Source organism: Coffea arabica, chromosome 7c (genome assembly GCF_036785885.1).
Source record: "Coffea arabica cultivar ET-39 chromosome 7c, Coffea Arabica ET-39 HiFi, whole genome shotgun sequence".
Classification (NCBI taxonomy): Eukaryota; Viridiplantae; Streptophyta; class Magnoliopsida; order Gentianales; family Rubiaceae; genus Coffea; species Coffea arabica.
This window is the reverse complement of record NC_092322.1, coordinates 12,405,236-12,421,084: the sequence shown is the minus strand read 5'-3', so window position 1 is coordinate 12,421,084 and position 15,849 is coordinate 12,405,236. Positions and strand designations below refer to the sequence as shown.

Below are 15,849 nucleotides of genomic sequence, written 5' to 3'. Positions count from 1 at the left end.
TACTCCAAGAGCGGCACTACTTCCTTTTCATTTTCTTTATTCTTAAATGAAGATCAAATGGCAGCAATACACAAATAACCAACACAAACTCAGTTGCTGCAACATTCTCTTACAATACAGATACTGTTATACTTATTAAAGATTACAGCATTTCATTCATAAAATATTGCTTCCTTTCGACTAAAGAACAAGCCAGAAGGACCATCATCAGGCAACAAAGCCAGCCTCACGGGACTTTCAGCGCCTTCTTCTACAGTCAGTGCTCCGAAGTCATGGCCTAAGTCAGTTTTCACATGACCAGGACAAACGCAATTCACTTTGACACTAGGCCACTTCTTAGCAAGAATTCTTGTATAAGCATTCAGACTAGCTTTGGAGATGGTATATGCCATAGGCCAGCCTTGAGCATCATGGGTACCAGCTTTGAAGACTTTAAGATACTCATTCAGCACCTCATCCACTCTCTCTTCTGTAAGGTTATCAGCATCACTTAGTATTCCTTTAGCCCATGCATTTGGTGTAAACTGGAAAAAAAAATGTGAGGGTAAGGAAGAAATTAAATTGCAATTATGGATAGAACCACCAAAAAAAAAGGGCAGATTGGATCAAGTTTCAGTACCTGTAATTTGCCCAAAATAGAAGAAACATTGACAATTCTTGGTGATTGAGATGATTGGAGAAGAGGCAAAAATGCTTCAACCATTCTTTTTGGACCATAGTAGTTTGTTTCCAAGCATGCCACTGACAAATCATATGTCTCAGTGCAGAAGGCTTTAAAGTCAGTTAGACCTCCAGCTTCCTGCATTGTTCAGTAACAATTAGATATATTACTAACAACGATTGTATAGAAGGTGAAGCATATCACAACTAATAAAATGAATGCAAAAACATACCAATGCAGCTCGTAGGGCATCAACATCTTCAATGGCTCCAGCAATCCCCGCATTGTTCACCTGAGACCCCAAAAAAAAACAAAGAAAAGAAAATGGAATCACAAATCACATAGGAAGAGGAAATGTCCACCGGATCTTAAATCAATGATCACTTTTCATCAATATGTGACATGACATCCCAAAATTAAATCAATGATCCTAAAGAAAATTTCGATAGAGCAGCAAAAATTTTTTTCTCATACCAAGATATCAAGCCTTCCAAACTGAGTCTTGATGAATTCAGCAAGGGAATCAACACTAGATGAATCTGTTACATCAAGCTTATGAAAGAGTAGATAACCAGAAAGCCCACCAGTTTCTTTGAGCTGGTGAAGTGCATCGAGTCCCCTACTCTCATCTCTTGCAGTCAACACCACTGTTATTCCATGAGAAGCTAATTGCTTGCAAATCCCAAGTCCAATCCCTTTGTTTGCCCCAGTCACAACTGCATACCTACACAAAATAACTCCATGATCACATTGTACTTGGATCAAAGGGAAGAGCTATAATTTATAATCCATAGAAATATCATGCACTTGTATTTCACTATTTAATGTGTGATAAATTTTAGAAAATGATGTTGTTATTCACGGTGCTGTTTCAATGTCATTGATAATGGTGAGAGTTTATATAGAATATGACTTACAAAGATAACGATTACAAAAGATAAAAGCCATCAAACTAAAAATCAAATTGCAGGATGAAATCCTATCAAACTAGAATTCAAATTGCAAATCAAAGAAGTTGATAGAACAACTTGTCAAATAACAAGTTGTTAAAATTAAAATCTATAAGCTAACTAATTTTCAATAACATGCACGATGATTTCCTTTCTCATGTGCAAGTACAATGTTAACTTTCTAGTTTTTACATACTTTGAGAGGAATTCAAGAAGATGTAGTTTTTAAGTACCTTTTCTGGGCAAGACTATTACCATTGGTAGCTTCTTCCATTGATTGATGCTGAAGCAAGTATTGTAAGATTGGTTTCTGCGGAATCTGGAGTTAGCCCAGATTTGGTTCTTCAATTGCCAAGCGACAAAGCATTTAAACACTCCATCTCCTGAGATTATTTCGATTGGTGGTAGAGAGGTCGGTCGTACTGTTAAATATTTAATAAGCTAATTAGTTACTAAGTACTTTCCGTGAAGAGTCTATTTAGTATTTAAAACTACAATTCATATCAATCTGAATTAATTTTAGTTGACTATTTTATCAAAATAATTAGAATTGACGAAATTTTCAATGAATTACAACTTCCAAGGAATTTATTTTGGGTTGTTACAATTCTTTTTAAAAATAAGATACATATATTTTAAATGAGAGAATTATAGTATTTAAATCCCTATTTCGTTTACAAATTCTATTTTAACCACCTAAGTTACAATTTACAAAAAAGAAATACTATTATGTTTTAGTATAAAGTGTGTGTAACTTTGTACTAGTTGTAGCGGTTATATTTGTATTAATATGATCGTTACAAATTAATCTGACAATTATACATGTAACTGTCATTGACCAAAAAGATCGAAAATGCCATACTAAAGCAATTTTCTTGATTTACTATTGAAACAAGAAAAATTAATACCACCTGATTTTACAACATGAAAGAAAGAAGACATTTTTTCAAATTAATCATCCCCTTGCTTGTTGATTCCGTTTGGTTCCACAATCTTCAGAAGCTAGGTGATAAATAACCTGCTGCTTATATCTTATATCAAGTGGTCATGTGAAAGCAGCAGTGATGTTTTTCCAAGCCTAGGCCAAGATCCAAACTTGAACAATTTCACCACCCTGATTTAGGCCAAGCCATCTTGATATAGTTGATCAAGGTTAGAGTGATGTTATCGTTAGTTCATCTCTGTTAAGTTAAAATGACATCCTATGCATGATGAAGAATTTGAAAATCCATATTCTTGAAGAAGCAGATTGCCCAGTTCAGTGCCTCTTAACGTCCCAATGGATGAATTAGTGTTGCAGAAACCAAGCCAGTAGATGTTTATACGTAACAACCAGTAGATGGTCAAAAATGTTCGTTGATTGCTGGGCAGTACAGCATAGTCTTGAAAATGGCACTGCAATACACACAAAGAAAAGCAGAAACGGTGATAGGGTGCAACATTTTCTAGGCTACACTGAATGTTGTTAAAGATGGTTTTCTCATTCAAAAGATGATACTTCTTTTTGACTAAAGAACAAGCTAGATGGACCATCATCAGGCAACAAAGCTAGCCTCACGGGACTTTCAGCGCCTTCTTCTGGCGTCAATAAACCAATATTGTGGCTCATGTCAGTTTTCACAAAACCGGGATAAACACAAATCACTTTGAAACTAGGCAACTTCTTGGCAAGAATCCTTGTATAAGCATTCAGACTCGCTTTTGAGATTGCACATGCTAAAGGCCAGCCTTTGGCCCCGTGGGCACCTGCTTTGATGAAGTCTTTTAGATATTCATTCAGCACCTCATCCAAATAAATCAATGGTGAGGAAGCAGTTGCACGTTGCAACTATGGACAAAAACATCCAAAAAAGAAATCATATAGTTAAAGAAGCACATTGCATATTCGAGTTCAGTCCCTCTAGCTTGCCTACGAGAGAAGAAGCACTGACAATGCTTGGGGATTGAGATGATTGGAGAAGAGGCAAGAATGCTTCAATCATTCTTTTTGGACCAATTTGTTTCCAAGCATTCCACTGACATTTCATGTCTCATTGCATTCAGCTCATGGTTCAAAGTCGCGGTTGCGGTTGCGATCGCGGCCTGGACCGTTCCACATCGGTCTCAGCAAAACGCGAATTTTTGAAATATTTAATATTCTAAAAATTGTAAAAAATATGATAAACAAAAATAATTAAAATATTAGTAAAAATAATAAAAATTCGAGTTGACTCGGGATGATTCGGTATGACTCGGCCGTTTCAAATCTTCACGATAACATCTCGATGAGTTGAGTATCTTGGTATCATTTCGTCAAGGTATCGTATCGGCGAAAGCCGAGACGGTGACGACTCGGCCGAGTCTTCGAATCATGATTCAGCTTTCGAGTCAATTCGAGCTCCAGTTTCCTGTGCTGTTCAAAACAAATTAAAACAGAAGTTAGCAAGGAAAAGTAGTAATAGAGTTCGAAAATCTACAAGGTTGAAGAAAAGGTGAGGAATATCACAATCTATAGATTTTGATACTCTTGACGATTTTTAGTGTTACACTCTATGATACACATAAATGTCCTGTATGATGTCCAATGAGAGGACGCGTATCACACTTCTGCATCATTTAATAGCCAGTTTAAACTGTGTTTTTAAGGTGCGACTTACAAGCAACATAAATACTTACTAATGCTGCTCTTCGAACATCATGAATGTTTCCAAGAACCGCAACATTATTCACCTTAAACAAAAAAAAAAAAAAAAAAAAGAAAAAAAAAAAGAAGAAGGGGTGAATTCCATTAGGATCTTGAAGAAAAAATTTTAATTAACCAAAATTTCACTGGATTTATCATGTACCAAGACGTCAAGCCTTCCAAACTGGGTAAGCAACATCAGATGAATCTGTCACATCAAGCTTATGAAAGAGAACAGTAAGCCCACCAGTCCCTTTGTGCTGGTGAAGAGCATCGAGTCCCTCTTCTCATCTCTTGCAGTCAACACCACTGTGATTCCATGGAAAGCTAATCCATTACAGATTGCAAATCCAATCCTTTTGTTTGCCCCCGTGACAACTGCATACCTAGCTAAAGGAACAAGATGATGGTTTTTAAGTCTGGGAAAAGTCATCGCTGATGTAAAGATTATATAGGTCCTTGGCATGGAGGATTGCCCTTGAGTTACTGTTCTAGACAACCACGAGGCCAAACAAAAGATACGTAGCTGAGCTATTGTTCAGGATCGAGAGGACAAATGTCTCTTGTGGAAGATCTAGACACACTGCTCTACCAAGTATACAATGCACCCCCCCCCCCCCCGCCCGGGGGGAAAAATAGTGCACATCTATATTGGGCACAGATTCTACAGGTGCCCATAAGTTCAAATCTTGTCACTTTCATACATTTTGTTCAGAAGTAACCATGAAGTGAATGGATTTGAGAGATCAAAGAAATATGTTTTTATCATAATATACCAGGATCGAAAGGAAGAGCTACAAAGATAATCAGCAGAAATATTGTGCAATTGTATTTCAATACTACCATGAGCACTTAATAAATTCCAGCAAATAAGCAAATCATGGTCAATATTGTGCAATTGTAGTATAGTAATAAGTACCTTTTCTGGGTATCAATATAACCTTTAGTTGATTGTCCCATCACTTGATGCTGTAGTTTGGTAAGATGAGTTTATGAGGAACTTGGAGTTAGCCCAGTTATGGTGCTTAAATTGGCAGACAACAAAGCCTTCAAATACTTTATTTCCCGAGAGCAGGTTGCTTAGTAGTTGAATGGTGGTACTGTTAAACGTATTTGGTAAGCCATTTAACTGTAAAGCACAATTCTTGAAGAATCTTTCAGTATTGTAAACTGTGATAGACTTGATAGTATATCATATTGATCTAAATCAATTTGGATTTGATCATATAATGCAAACTGTTTTTTATTCTCCAACCTGCAAGTTGTTTGTGATTCTTCTCCACTCTTTTTGAATTATAGGATGTAACAAGACAAAATGTCATTTTGGAATGCTTGAGTTTTAAAATTTGATTATTTGAGTTTCCTTTCAACTTAATACTAATAGAAAGATTATAGAAACCGAAAGAGGAAAAAAAAAATTCATGTTAATTCTGCTACTATGTACTATTTAACTCTACAAGTGTCATAACAAATCTAATCACGCAGGGTAATGCTGTCCTCTAGGCATCTAACAACAGAGGAAGTTGGATCTTATTCTTTCTTTTCAGGTAAAAGGGGCAAACTGCCCCAGGTTAATGCTGTGATCAGGTTAACGCGGTCCCATTAAACATTTCCCATGTATGTAAATGGATCTTATTCCTCCTTTTCAGGTATAAGGGGTAAACTGCCCCTTCATGACAGGCTATGACTGGAGAATAATTTGAGTTTGATCATTCAGACCCCCATCAGAAATGTTAAAGGTAAAAGACACAGTTTAACTGTTGGAAAAATGGCTATATCCATTGTAGAGTGAATGAGAAAATTGTTCTCATAATGGCACTCTTGAAAGAATCAAGGATAATTATCTATCATTCATTCATGTACATAGGATTCATGTATATTAATCATTGATACATGATTTTGGATAGGATTCATGTACTTAATACATGATTTTGGAGTTATCTTATTGAGATATATGTATGTACATGAATATGGTACTTTGATAAACGCGAAGATAATTATCTGGAATTTAACACTTGTTGCCAATTTCTAACAGTCACCCTTGACCAGCATCTATAAATATCTCTCTTTTGTTTCAAAAGAAAAGGCTCTCTCTATTTTCCTTCTTGCATCTTCATCTTTTATAGTGTTCCATATTGCTCTAGTTCGAGTTCGCTGTGGTGAAGAAAGTTTGGTGCTGACATATTCATCTTTAATCCGTTGTATCCTGGGAGACAGACGCCTACTTAATCTCGAGCACTCTACCTGGAGGGGGCGAATCTGTTTTAAGGAAATTGTGCTCACAAGCCTCGGATTGTTATTATTGTTATTTTCGATCATTTCTTTCTTTCTAGGTTGTATTTACTCTTCTCTATAGTGTATCAGCCTATTTTTATTATTTCACTAACATTAACTAACCTGGGAACAAATGTTAATACACACATCAAGTGTCTCAGATAATGCATATTGAGCAAATAGTAGCCTTTGTCCATGAAAATTACATGGCATTGCTACTAATTGAAACAACATGTAGCAACAACTAATCTTTTACGTACCACAGGCTCTATTATTGAAGGATAACTTTCATTCATTCAAGATATGTAAAAGAAGAAGCCAGAAGATCCATTAATAATGCACTAATGACATCAACAATCTATCTTTACGTAAAACTACAACTCAAAGCCTAGTGTTTGACTCTGGAGTGCGATATGAGACAAACTGGCTGGCAAAAAAGTACTATTTGATTAAGTGCCGCTGACTCTGAATCTACAAAGTAGTTGGTGCAAACTGAGATTAGGCACCATATGCTGAGCTTGTTTTAACTCAGAGGACAGTTGTTCTGACAGTGAATTGATACCTGGTGGAGTTCACTTCTGAGGAGGAAGAACTAATTGATATGCAGAGAACTCCCAAGTTTACAATCTGAGCCCCGTTGTATTTCCTTCAATTGGGAATTACTAGAAAACTAGAATGTAAAAATTGAAGACAACATTGAAAAAACACCTGTTAGGTTTGTGCTTGGAAATTTAATGTCGAGGAAGGTACTCACTGAATTTGCACATGCCATTGTTTTATTGTTTGCTATAATTGGCATGACTACGTGAGATGTACATATCAGGTTGTAGCACTTGTCTTTAAATGCTGTAACATGTCAAGCTGTCCCTGAATGGGTACTGGACAATTGAAAGAACACAACAATATGCATGTTGAAATGCTGAGGAATCCATCCGTTGTACGGATACTTTAATTGTTTGCCGCCATCCTACTTGCTTCTAAAATGGTACCAATCAACATGTCAACCCTTTTTTCTGCATGTGCTGGCTAGTTGGAGTTGTTTTTCGAAAGGTAGACAAGATATAGAACACCTTTCTGGATTAGACACGTGATGGTTTTCCACCGATGATGGTGCAGGCACTGTTATTGGACTTGCCGAAAACAGAAACTGTTTTAGAACAGGGACTGTCTTGTCAGAAATAGAACGCATCCTATCTCCTCAAGGTGTTGTGGGAAAGCGAAAGCACTTCCCATTGCCCTGCAAAACCCCACAGGAATCAGACTTGAATCCCACCGTGGAACACATCGGCACTAAGAGAAGTCAAAAGTTGGGAGAACTTGGAATATTCTTTACCACTGAATTCAATTATAATACAGGATGATCTGACTAGAAACTTCAAAAAGGCCCAAAATATATTAAGTTGATACTCTCTAAAGACATATAATCAAATGTACATTAAAACAGAAATGAAGTGTAAACTCCCCCTCTGATTAAAACAGATATATATGTACAACTTCTTGACGGTAGGAAGCTGTTCGAAAAATGGCAGCAGCTGAGAGCACGTTTGATAGGTGTAGTTCAGTGAAGCGCAAACAAACGAACTTGAGACTCGCAAATCCTCCAAACGATCATCTAAATCTTCCTCTCCTCATTACGCAGGCTCGCTATTACGCTTAGTCCACAAGGAGCTCAAAGTTCGAAGACGCTCAAAGTATTCCCCCATGGCAAGAAGGCCTCGAGCCGATTGCCGGATGGTTAAGATACCAGACATCTGCTGCAATGTTGCTTGGCGAAGATGATCAGCCTGTTTAGAGACCAAATCAAGCACGGTGTCTATCAAAAGGGAAAATATGTTTTCAAAAGTCTCAAGTACCAGAGTGTTTGAATTCCTCTAGAGCAGCAAATAAACTCAAACATAATACAATATGGCACAAAGGACAAGAATTTGACAACTAGAAGTGAAAATTCTTCCTTTTGTTTCTTCTTTTCCCAAGTAATCAAGGGAGTTTAAAGCAAAGATAAAAAGGAGCACAGGAGTTAATTTCCATCCATAATTTCTCCAGTCAGGAGCCAGCATCTCACACAGTAAGAAGTCAATGGCTTAAGAAGCAGAAGTTCAAGCTCAGAGTATAAAAGAATCACTATTAACGGTTTGTTACAAGGGATGGGAACTGGTGCCTAGAGTATTTTATAGTTATAAAACATCAGAAAGATGAACTCAGATTCCATCAATTACCTGCTTCACAAATCTCTCTAGAGCTTCCAAGTTCTCTATAGCAGCTTCCATCTGTGGGTAATTAACTTCCCTGAGCTGAGCACGGCAAACTGACTCTGCCAGAAATTGATGCAGTTTATCCATTCCCTGTGATAAAGCATCCTCTGCTTGCTGACATGCATGTGTAAGGTGGTACACATTCAAGACTTGCTCATCTGACAAAGGCTGGATGTGTTGCGAGAGAATCTGTACTTAAAGAAAGATTGATAATAGGCATCACGTATTTAACCATGCAAGAGATAAAGAAAAATAAGAATCATATAGGGCCTAGAATCATACTAAATTTGCTCCCAAAAAAAAAAATCATGCTAAGAATGTGAAAGAGACCTCCATACAAACACAATAATTTCAAAGAAAATTCATCATTTTGTAGCGGAACAAAAGATGAGTTTTTGCGTGATTTAGTTGCTCATTTATACTTAAACAAGACATGTTATTAGGACTCTGGTGAGTTACTTTCTGAGCTAATGCATCAACCCTGAGTTTCCCAACTCAAATTCCGAATCCACTGATATGTACCTGATCTTAATCAAAGAAGAATGAGGATATTACATGAGAACTGAGTTGAAGTTTTATAATTACCTTTAGAAGATCCGAAGGGCGGAACCCCCCAATCCACAAGAATAGCCGTTCAACACATGTTTTCCACATTCCGGACATGAGGTAAAAGACATCAGCTTTGGCAGCTGTTTCCTTCATACGAAAGAGGTCAAAATAATGGTTAATGCCACCATCAACTAGTAGACGTAGCTCTTCTTCACTCATGTGAGAATGCAAAGCATTCCTTAGTTCATTAACTTGTCTATTTTGTTCTTCCACCCAGCGTCCGTACTCCACTTCAAATGCGGCACTTCCTGCAGGTATAACATGGAGGCTCACTTAAGGAAAGTAAACTTGACCCAAGTGTGCAACCAGAGAGCAAAGGGAGTTTATCATTGGAAAGGGTGAATATTGTCCTAAAAACCAAATGAAACAGTAACAGTTTCTTAAAGAATGAAATAAGCTGCAAGCTATATCATGTGTTAGGCATTCTCTCAAGCTCTTCACTCATTGAAATAATTAGTTTCAATCAGAGGTCAAGTACAAATTAAAATCTTCTAATTTTACCCAATGCCCATTCACAAAATGAGACCTTCAATTTACATGTCAAATTAAGCAATGCCTGGAGAACTGGAAAGTGTAAACTCAGGTTTGATACGATTAGGATTTTCTGGTATGACTCTTAAAATTCTTCTGTGAAATGTTAGTCTATTTAAAATGACACATAGTGTTTACTCACAACTTCCAGTCCTTAAACTTTGCCATGTCCCTTAATTTTATTGGATCACATTTTGCGAAAATTATCACCAAAAGTAGATAATTAGCCATTATACTTATAACTGACAGGGAAAGGTAAAATAACAGGGGGATAATTAGCCATTACAATTTGAAGTGATTAGCATGAAATGAGTATTACGAAAGGTAGTTCAAGCAATACTCGACATAAACCACTGTTTAAGTTATCATCCACTCCCTTAAACAAGATGACTACAAGGAATGTGAAATATGAATCTTGCTTGGTTGAAAAAGTGAATGTTAATAGGAAAACAAAATCAGAACAAAGCTAAATTACAATTACAAAGTACCAAACAAGGAAGCTATTAACAATTTCTCCTTATCAAGCATAACTCAGAATCCATCAAGTATGAATTCACGTGGAGTGTCAGTAATACATGTAATATCACCTGGTTGATACTAACAATTTAGCAAGATAGTTTCTAAGAATAGACCCACAAACCTGAGTTTAAAGCTCCAGAGCAAGTTAACTGACTAATATCTAATCCACCAGCTGCATACAAACCCTGAACCAAATTCTTCAGAGGATTAGAAAACTTATTGTGCTATATCATAGGAGCAATTTTAAAGAAAAACTAAAGCACACAAAAAGATGAAGATTTCTTTCTACCTGTTGTCTAGCTCGATCAAGTTCTTGTTCTAACTGCACCAGTCTAAGTCTACTGTTTTCTAACTGTTGAACATATGCCTGCAAAAATTATTGCTGATCACTAAGTACATGGTGGTTTGGATATTACGCAAGATATTTAGTGACAACAATGTTTTTCTCTTGGTAGATATCATATAACCCAATCAATATAACAATGACTACATGGCACCTATAATAGTATTCCTGGCAATTTACCTTCTTGCGTAAACGGCTTTTACGAGCAGCCTCACGATTTTGGGCAAGACGTCTCAGTACCTGCGAGACCAACTCAAGCTCCATTACCAATGTTTCATACAGTTCAGAAAATTCAAACTCATTGAATACACTGTGGCTCAGAATGCAAAGAAAAATAGAAACTCATGCACAGCATATATTCAGAGATTCAAGCTACAATAAAATTGTAAAGCAATTTCCTTCTCATCCGGAAAATGGTTAGAAGTCCTCATCAATAGCTAAAATGGTTTCTGCCACTCTCCCATTAGTCTATGTCTTCCTCTCATTCAAAGTATTTAATGTTATTGTCAACAGAAGAAAGACAAAATTGTACACCAGCAAGTCAAGACTAATGGACATCCACTGGAAAGAGGACAGCCAATCTGCCTGCTGACCAAGGTGAACTTTAAGAAAAAATGTTGTTTGCAGAGTATATAGTTGGTCAAGGGGGAAACAGTTGAGAGGATGCCAGTATTTTATCTTAGGATGGTCCATAAGGCACTTCATAGAGTTAAAAAGTCCGCATCCATCACGCTAAGAGTTTCATATACATGTTTTTGTTATGGTAAATTATCTGCTGTAAAGAAAATGTCGAAGGGAAAAAAAAAGATAAAGTATGGACAAAAATCAGAGCATCCTTGCAATCAAAACATGTCTCCACATGCCAGACTATGGAAAGTGGGGGAATTCTTTGAATGTAGAGACTTACTAGTCATGGTAACCGTTTAAGATGCAGGATAGACAATATGAACTAATGAGGTTGCTAGAACATTGCAATATCTTTACCTTATCAACAGGTTTACTAGCTTCTTGATCGTATTTGCTAGGAGTACCTAATGTTCCATGTGAAGTGTCCTCTGACTGCGCAATTGATTTTAAAACTCAGACAAAATGGGAAACAATGAATAGCCAAAGAAATAAATAGCAAAGACAGATAAAAAGTCACCTGGTTATCTAGATTGGTTTCAACCTGTAGAATCGTGGAAGCGGATGCATTGGGACACCCATTACCTTTGAAATCTCCCCACATGCCAATTGGATGCATTGGTTCATACAGGCCCATTCTCCGTGAGGCAACATATTGGGTCGTTGTAGAATGCATTTTTTATGTATTCTGATGTAAAAAGCACTCAATCAGCTACTACAATTACAAGATTCAAAAGGGAAAGTTATCAAGAATAACATGAAAAAGAAAAGAAAGAACGATGTGTCAGCCATTCAGGGAATCAAGTTCAAGGTAACAATCATATTTGGTGATCTCAGCAGTCACTGCCCCTCAAACAAAGGAAAAATAAATAAAACATACAACCCAAAGACAAGAAAACCATGATTCATAAAAGAAAGGAAAGCATCTCTGTCACTGAAAGTTTTGAGTGTTTGAGTTCAATCACGTGTCCAGTGTCATTAAGCCAGCAAGGGCATATCCGCAATATCATATGAGCTTTTCTCCAAATATGTGATTCTACAACATGACATTTCATTCAACCACACTGCCTCAGATAATACAAAAGTTTCTAATAGACAAAAAAAAAATTCTGGTATTCTATTCGAAAAACAGAAGTTCAGATTTTTGTTCCACTATCAACAGTTTATTTTCCTCTAGCTGTCTTCCACATCAGACTGATGAAAGCGAATTCAAATTCAGTGAAGACTATCCATTCAGAATTCAATTTTCACAAGTCTTCACAGAAAAGGTTAACAGCCTCAACAAAAGCATCTAACATAGAACTAGAAATCAATTTCTGTTGCACATAGCAGTTGAGTTTGAGGAGAGAATCACAAAATTACAACTCATTCCCATTTAATTATACCTTCAATACTTATTGTTTAGTCAAAATTATAAAGAAAGAAACAACCTTGAGAATCAACATACTAAGCTCGTAAAACAGAAATACTTGGATTACCCACAAGCTTAAATCCCCAGAAACAAACAATTAAGAACTCATAAATCAGGAGTCCACAAGCTATAAACACTGGAACTTGAGCCCATAAGCAACAAATTCACCAATAACCATCCAAGAAAAATTATGTTTACTGAAGAAAAAGGAAGAAAGACTACAAACTGCATCAACAGTTGCAACCCCAGGGATAAACGAAACAAAAACGAAAGCCACCCCCACCAAAATTTTCAGAAACCAAGAATTTATCACGATATATGAATAAGTATCCAAGAAATTCGTCACTAAACAAGAATTTTTTCTTACGAGTACGTTGACACACTTAAAAGGACATATGGCAACTAAATTGATTAAAACCCAAGGAACAAAAACCAATCAACAGTCAATAGAAACTGTTCGGATTCACCCTTTTTTCAGCTCTTGTATCCCTTTTTCCACTTATATGACTTGTGGCAACCAAAGAAGAAATAGGAAATGAAGAAAAGAACCTTTTTGATGAAAAGGGTCTTCAAGAAACAACTTCTTTTCCCGCTCAATTTGCTTTTTCACACCAAAACAGACTTAACTGAAATTCATCAGTCTTTAATTCACAACTCTGTGTTTTCTCAAATACCCTTTTTCCCTCTGACTCTCATCTCCCCATTACTAGCTTATTGGAAGAGTTAGAAGAAGAATCAAGTGCAAACAGAGCAGTCTTTTCAGACTCCATATTTAAAATGATATATTATAAAAAAATTTACAAATACTATACTTGCAAAACATCAGAGTGACATGTAGAGAACTGTTCTTAGGTTGATTTATACGTATAATTGGGATGATTGAAGTTTGTTTTAATGTGTGTTGTGCGTGAAACTGTGGGACAGAGTGACATCGTGTGCTACAATTCTTGAAGAAGATTAGAAATTGATAGAGTGTCTGTTTTGAGTTGAGTTTTGTCTGTCATATTTCCACTATCAAACAACAGTGATTTTGTGTTATGTGGAAGTTGAGTGTGCGCACCAGGTCACCCTCAATTCCTTTTCTTTTTCGTTTTTTTTTCTTTTCTTTGTTTTATTTTTTCATGAATTAGAATTTTTTTGATATTAACCTAAGAACAAAAGTTAGTATAAAATATTATTGGTGTCACTAAAAGTTTGTGTAATATTTATTCAAATTAGTACGTTCTAGAATTATATAAATTTTTTATCAATCGCTTTCATGCAGGCGAACAAAAAGTTACGAGAGACACGCTTATAATTTTCTAATGAAAACATCTAATTTTCACTTAGATGGAGATAGAAAAAGCTAATTAATCCTTTTCAAATTTAGTGTTCATATAGTCATCTGATAACTTGAAATAATGAATATCATTTACCTTATAGCAAACTGAAAATGCTTTTTCATGGTTTCAAAAAATTATAGTAATAATTCGGAAACAGTTACTTAATAATGTATTTTTTGAAAGTCCAAAATACATGTGACGCATACTTTTTACCTTAAGGGCAGAAGTTCCATTTTAAGAATGTTCATATATTAAGAGTGGCATGACGTGAATATTGTTTGGGAAAAAAAAAAGAGAAAAACAAAAAGTTTGTTAGGATTGTACGCTACGCGCGCGGAAAGCAAGTTGGGCTGCGGGCTTCCGTATTTCTAGTTGTGCCTTAATTTTAAATGGTAGTTGTAATTTCGCGCGAAGTTACCGGTGATGGTGATGGAGCGTGTAGCGACGCTCCCAAAATCGCCTGAAGAATCAGAAATCTTTCCTAGTAAATAGGGATAATTTCAGAAACCTCCTCTAAGGTTTCTAACAATTTCACTAGGCTCCCTTCAAGTTTGTAAAATTACAAAAACCTCCCCTAAGTTAACGTTATGGTAACAAATTAGTTCAAATCAGAAAAAGCAACATTAAAAAAGTATTTTAAGGAGAGAAATAAAATTTTTATTCCATAACTACCCTTTATACATGTATATAAACTATATTAGTAAAAATATGAAAACAATTAAAAATTAGAATCAATTAACACACATGTTTCACTATTCAAAAAATTCACATTCAATACATTAGATAACACAAATAAACAATAAAACTAAACTAATGATCACAAGATTTAGTAAAACAGACCAGTTATCGTTCTTAATATTAAGTTTACTATAATTCTTATTATTTTGAAAAGAATGAATTTTTTAACTTTTCCTTTCTTTTCCTTTTGTCTCCTTTACTTCTACGAAATTACTTTACAACTACTATAATTTTAAGAGTTTCAAAGAAAAATTTCTCACAAATAATCTTCTTTTACCTTTTTTTTTTTATCAAAGCCCTTCTTGTCATATTATGTACAACTGATTTTTTTATTATTATCAAGTTTTATCAATCACAAAATAGCATCATTTGGTATATCCATTGGTCTTATTTTATAATTGCAAGTCACTGTTCATTATTAAAGAAATTCTCAATAGTTATTTTTATTAATTAGTTATTAATAATTAATTAGTGCTCTAATTATTCAATTGTTAGATATTAGTTTCTATAAGACATAATGTCTTAGGGTATATGAGTAATTTTCCCCCATGTAATGTAAATAATTGAGCTCACAATTCTATTAAGGGAGGTAAATGAAATTTATAAATCTTAAGGGAGGCTAGTGAAATTGTCATAAACCTCAGGAGAGGTTTCTGAAATTATCCCTAGTAAATAACTTGTCCGAATTTTTTTTGTTTTTTTTAGTGTGAGCTAAACACGCTTTGGATAAGACCTTACGATTAGGATTACCTTACCGAGGAAAGCTAATCATTATTATACTGGCAGCAAGTAATTTAAGGAGAAGCACAATCAACACTAAATTTCAATAATAAACAAGTAAGTCCCACAAGGAGCTGTTGTCACAAAGACTTATACATATTTTTGTAAAATGGAAGTTAAGGATTGGCCCTTCGTCTCTCATTAATAAATTTTTTATTAATACGTGGCTTCTC

The 15,849-nt window shown here is 35.5% G+C and overlaps 3 protein-coding genes across 4 annotated transcripts; all 3 read right to left on the bottom strand.

Annotated features, from left to right (window-relative positions):
* On the bottom strand, positions 1 to 1,966 carry LOC113698500 ((+)-neomenthol dehydrogenase-like). Its single transcript, XM_027218341.2, has 5 exons — positions 1,845 to 1,966; positions 1,136 to 1,385; positions 894 to 953; positions 620 to 799; positions 1 to 524 (listed from the first exon to the last, which is right to left on the bottom strand). Exons 1-5 carry the CDS (start codon positions 1,883 to 1,885, stop codon positions 153 to 155), a joined length of 903 nt encoding a protein of 300 aa, XP_027074142.1. The 5' UTR covers positions 1,886 to 1,966; the 3' UTR covers positions 1 to 152.
* Positions 1,967 to 2,781: 815 nt separating this feature from the next.
* On the bottom strand, positions 2,782 to 4,706 carry LOC113698501 ((+)-neomenthol dehydrogenase-like). The gene is made up of 5 exons (XM_072057828.1): positions 4,521 to 4,706; positions 4,267 to 4,320; positions 3,525 to 3,626; positions 3,110 to 3,439; positions 2,782 to 3,006 (listed from the first exon to the last, which is right to left on the bottom strand). Exons 1-5 carry the CDS (start codon positions 4,704 to 4,706, stop codon positions 2,782 to 2,784), a joined length of 897 nt encoding a protein of 298 aa, XP_071913929.1.
* Positions 4,707 to 7,854: 3,148 nt separating this feature from the next.
* On the bottom strand, positions 7,855 to 13,820 carry LOC113698499 (TGACG-sequence-specific DNA-binding protein TGA-1A-like). Of its 2 annotated transcripts, none has more exons than XM_027218340.2 (9): positions 13,386 to 13,820; positions 11,946 to 12,113; positions 11,786 to 11,860; positions 10,982 to 11,041; positions 10,748 to 10,825; positions 10,580 to 10,643; positions 9,385 to 9,656; positions 8,764 to 8,988; positions 7,855 to 8,331 (listed from the first exon to the last, which is right to left on the bottom strand). In XM_027218340.2, exons 2-9 carry the CDS (start codon positions 12,099 to 12,101, stop codon positions 8,179 to 8,181), a joined length of 1,083 nt encoding a protein of 360 aa, XP_027074141.1. In that variant the 5' UTR covers positions 12,102 to 12,113; positions 13,386 to 13,820; the 3' UTR covers positions 7,855 to 8,178. The 2 variants fall into 2 exon arrangements, with proteins under 2 accessions (XP_027074141.1, XP_071914160.1); XM_072058059.1 differs by lacking the exon at positions 13,386 to 13,820 and adding an exon at positions 13,204 to 13,224.
* Positions 13,821 to 15,849: the final 2,029 nt, after the last annotated feature.

Coding starts and splice junctions, on each gene's coding strand:
- LOC113698500 (XM_027218341.2), bottom strand. CDS start 1,885: ATGGAAGAAGCTACCAATGGTAATAGTCTTGCCCAGAAAAG. Junction 954..1,135: donor TTGGAAGGCTTGATATCTTG/GTATGAGAAAAA, acceptor TTGGGGTCTCAG/GTGAACAATGCGGGGATTGC. Junction 800..893: donor ATGCCCTACGAGCTGCATTG/GTATGTTTTTGC, acceptor TGAACAATGCAG/GAAGCTGGAGGTCTAACTGA.
- LOC113698501 (XM_072057828.1), bottom strand. CDS start 4,706: ATGACTTTTCCCAGACTTAAAAACCATCATCTTGTTCCTTTAGCTAGG. Junction 3,627..4,266: donor ATGTTCGAAGAGCAGCATTA/GTAAGTATTTAT, acceptor ATGAAATGTCAG/TGGAATGCTTGGAAACAAAT. Junction 3,007..3,109: donor TGTTCTTTAGTCAAAAAGAA/GTATCATCTTTT, acceptor TGTGTATTGCAG/TGCCATTTTCAAGACTATGC.
- LOC113698499 (XM_027218340.2), bottom strand. CDS start 12,101: ATGCATTCTACAACGACCCAATATGTTGCCTCACGGAGAATGGGCCTG. Junction 10,826..10,981: donor AAAGCCGTTTACGCAAGAAG/GTAAATTGCCAG, acceptor TAATTTTTGCAG/GCATATGTTCAACAGTTAGA. Junction 9,657..10,579: donor CTCTGGAGCTTTAAACTCAG/GTTTGTGGGTCT, acceptor TTATACCTGCAG/GAAGTGCCGCATTTGAAGTG.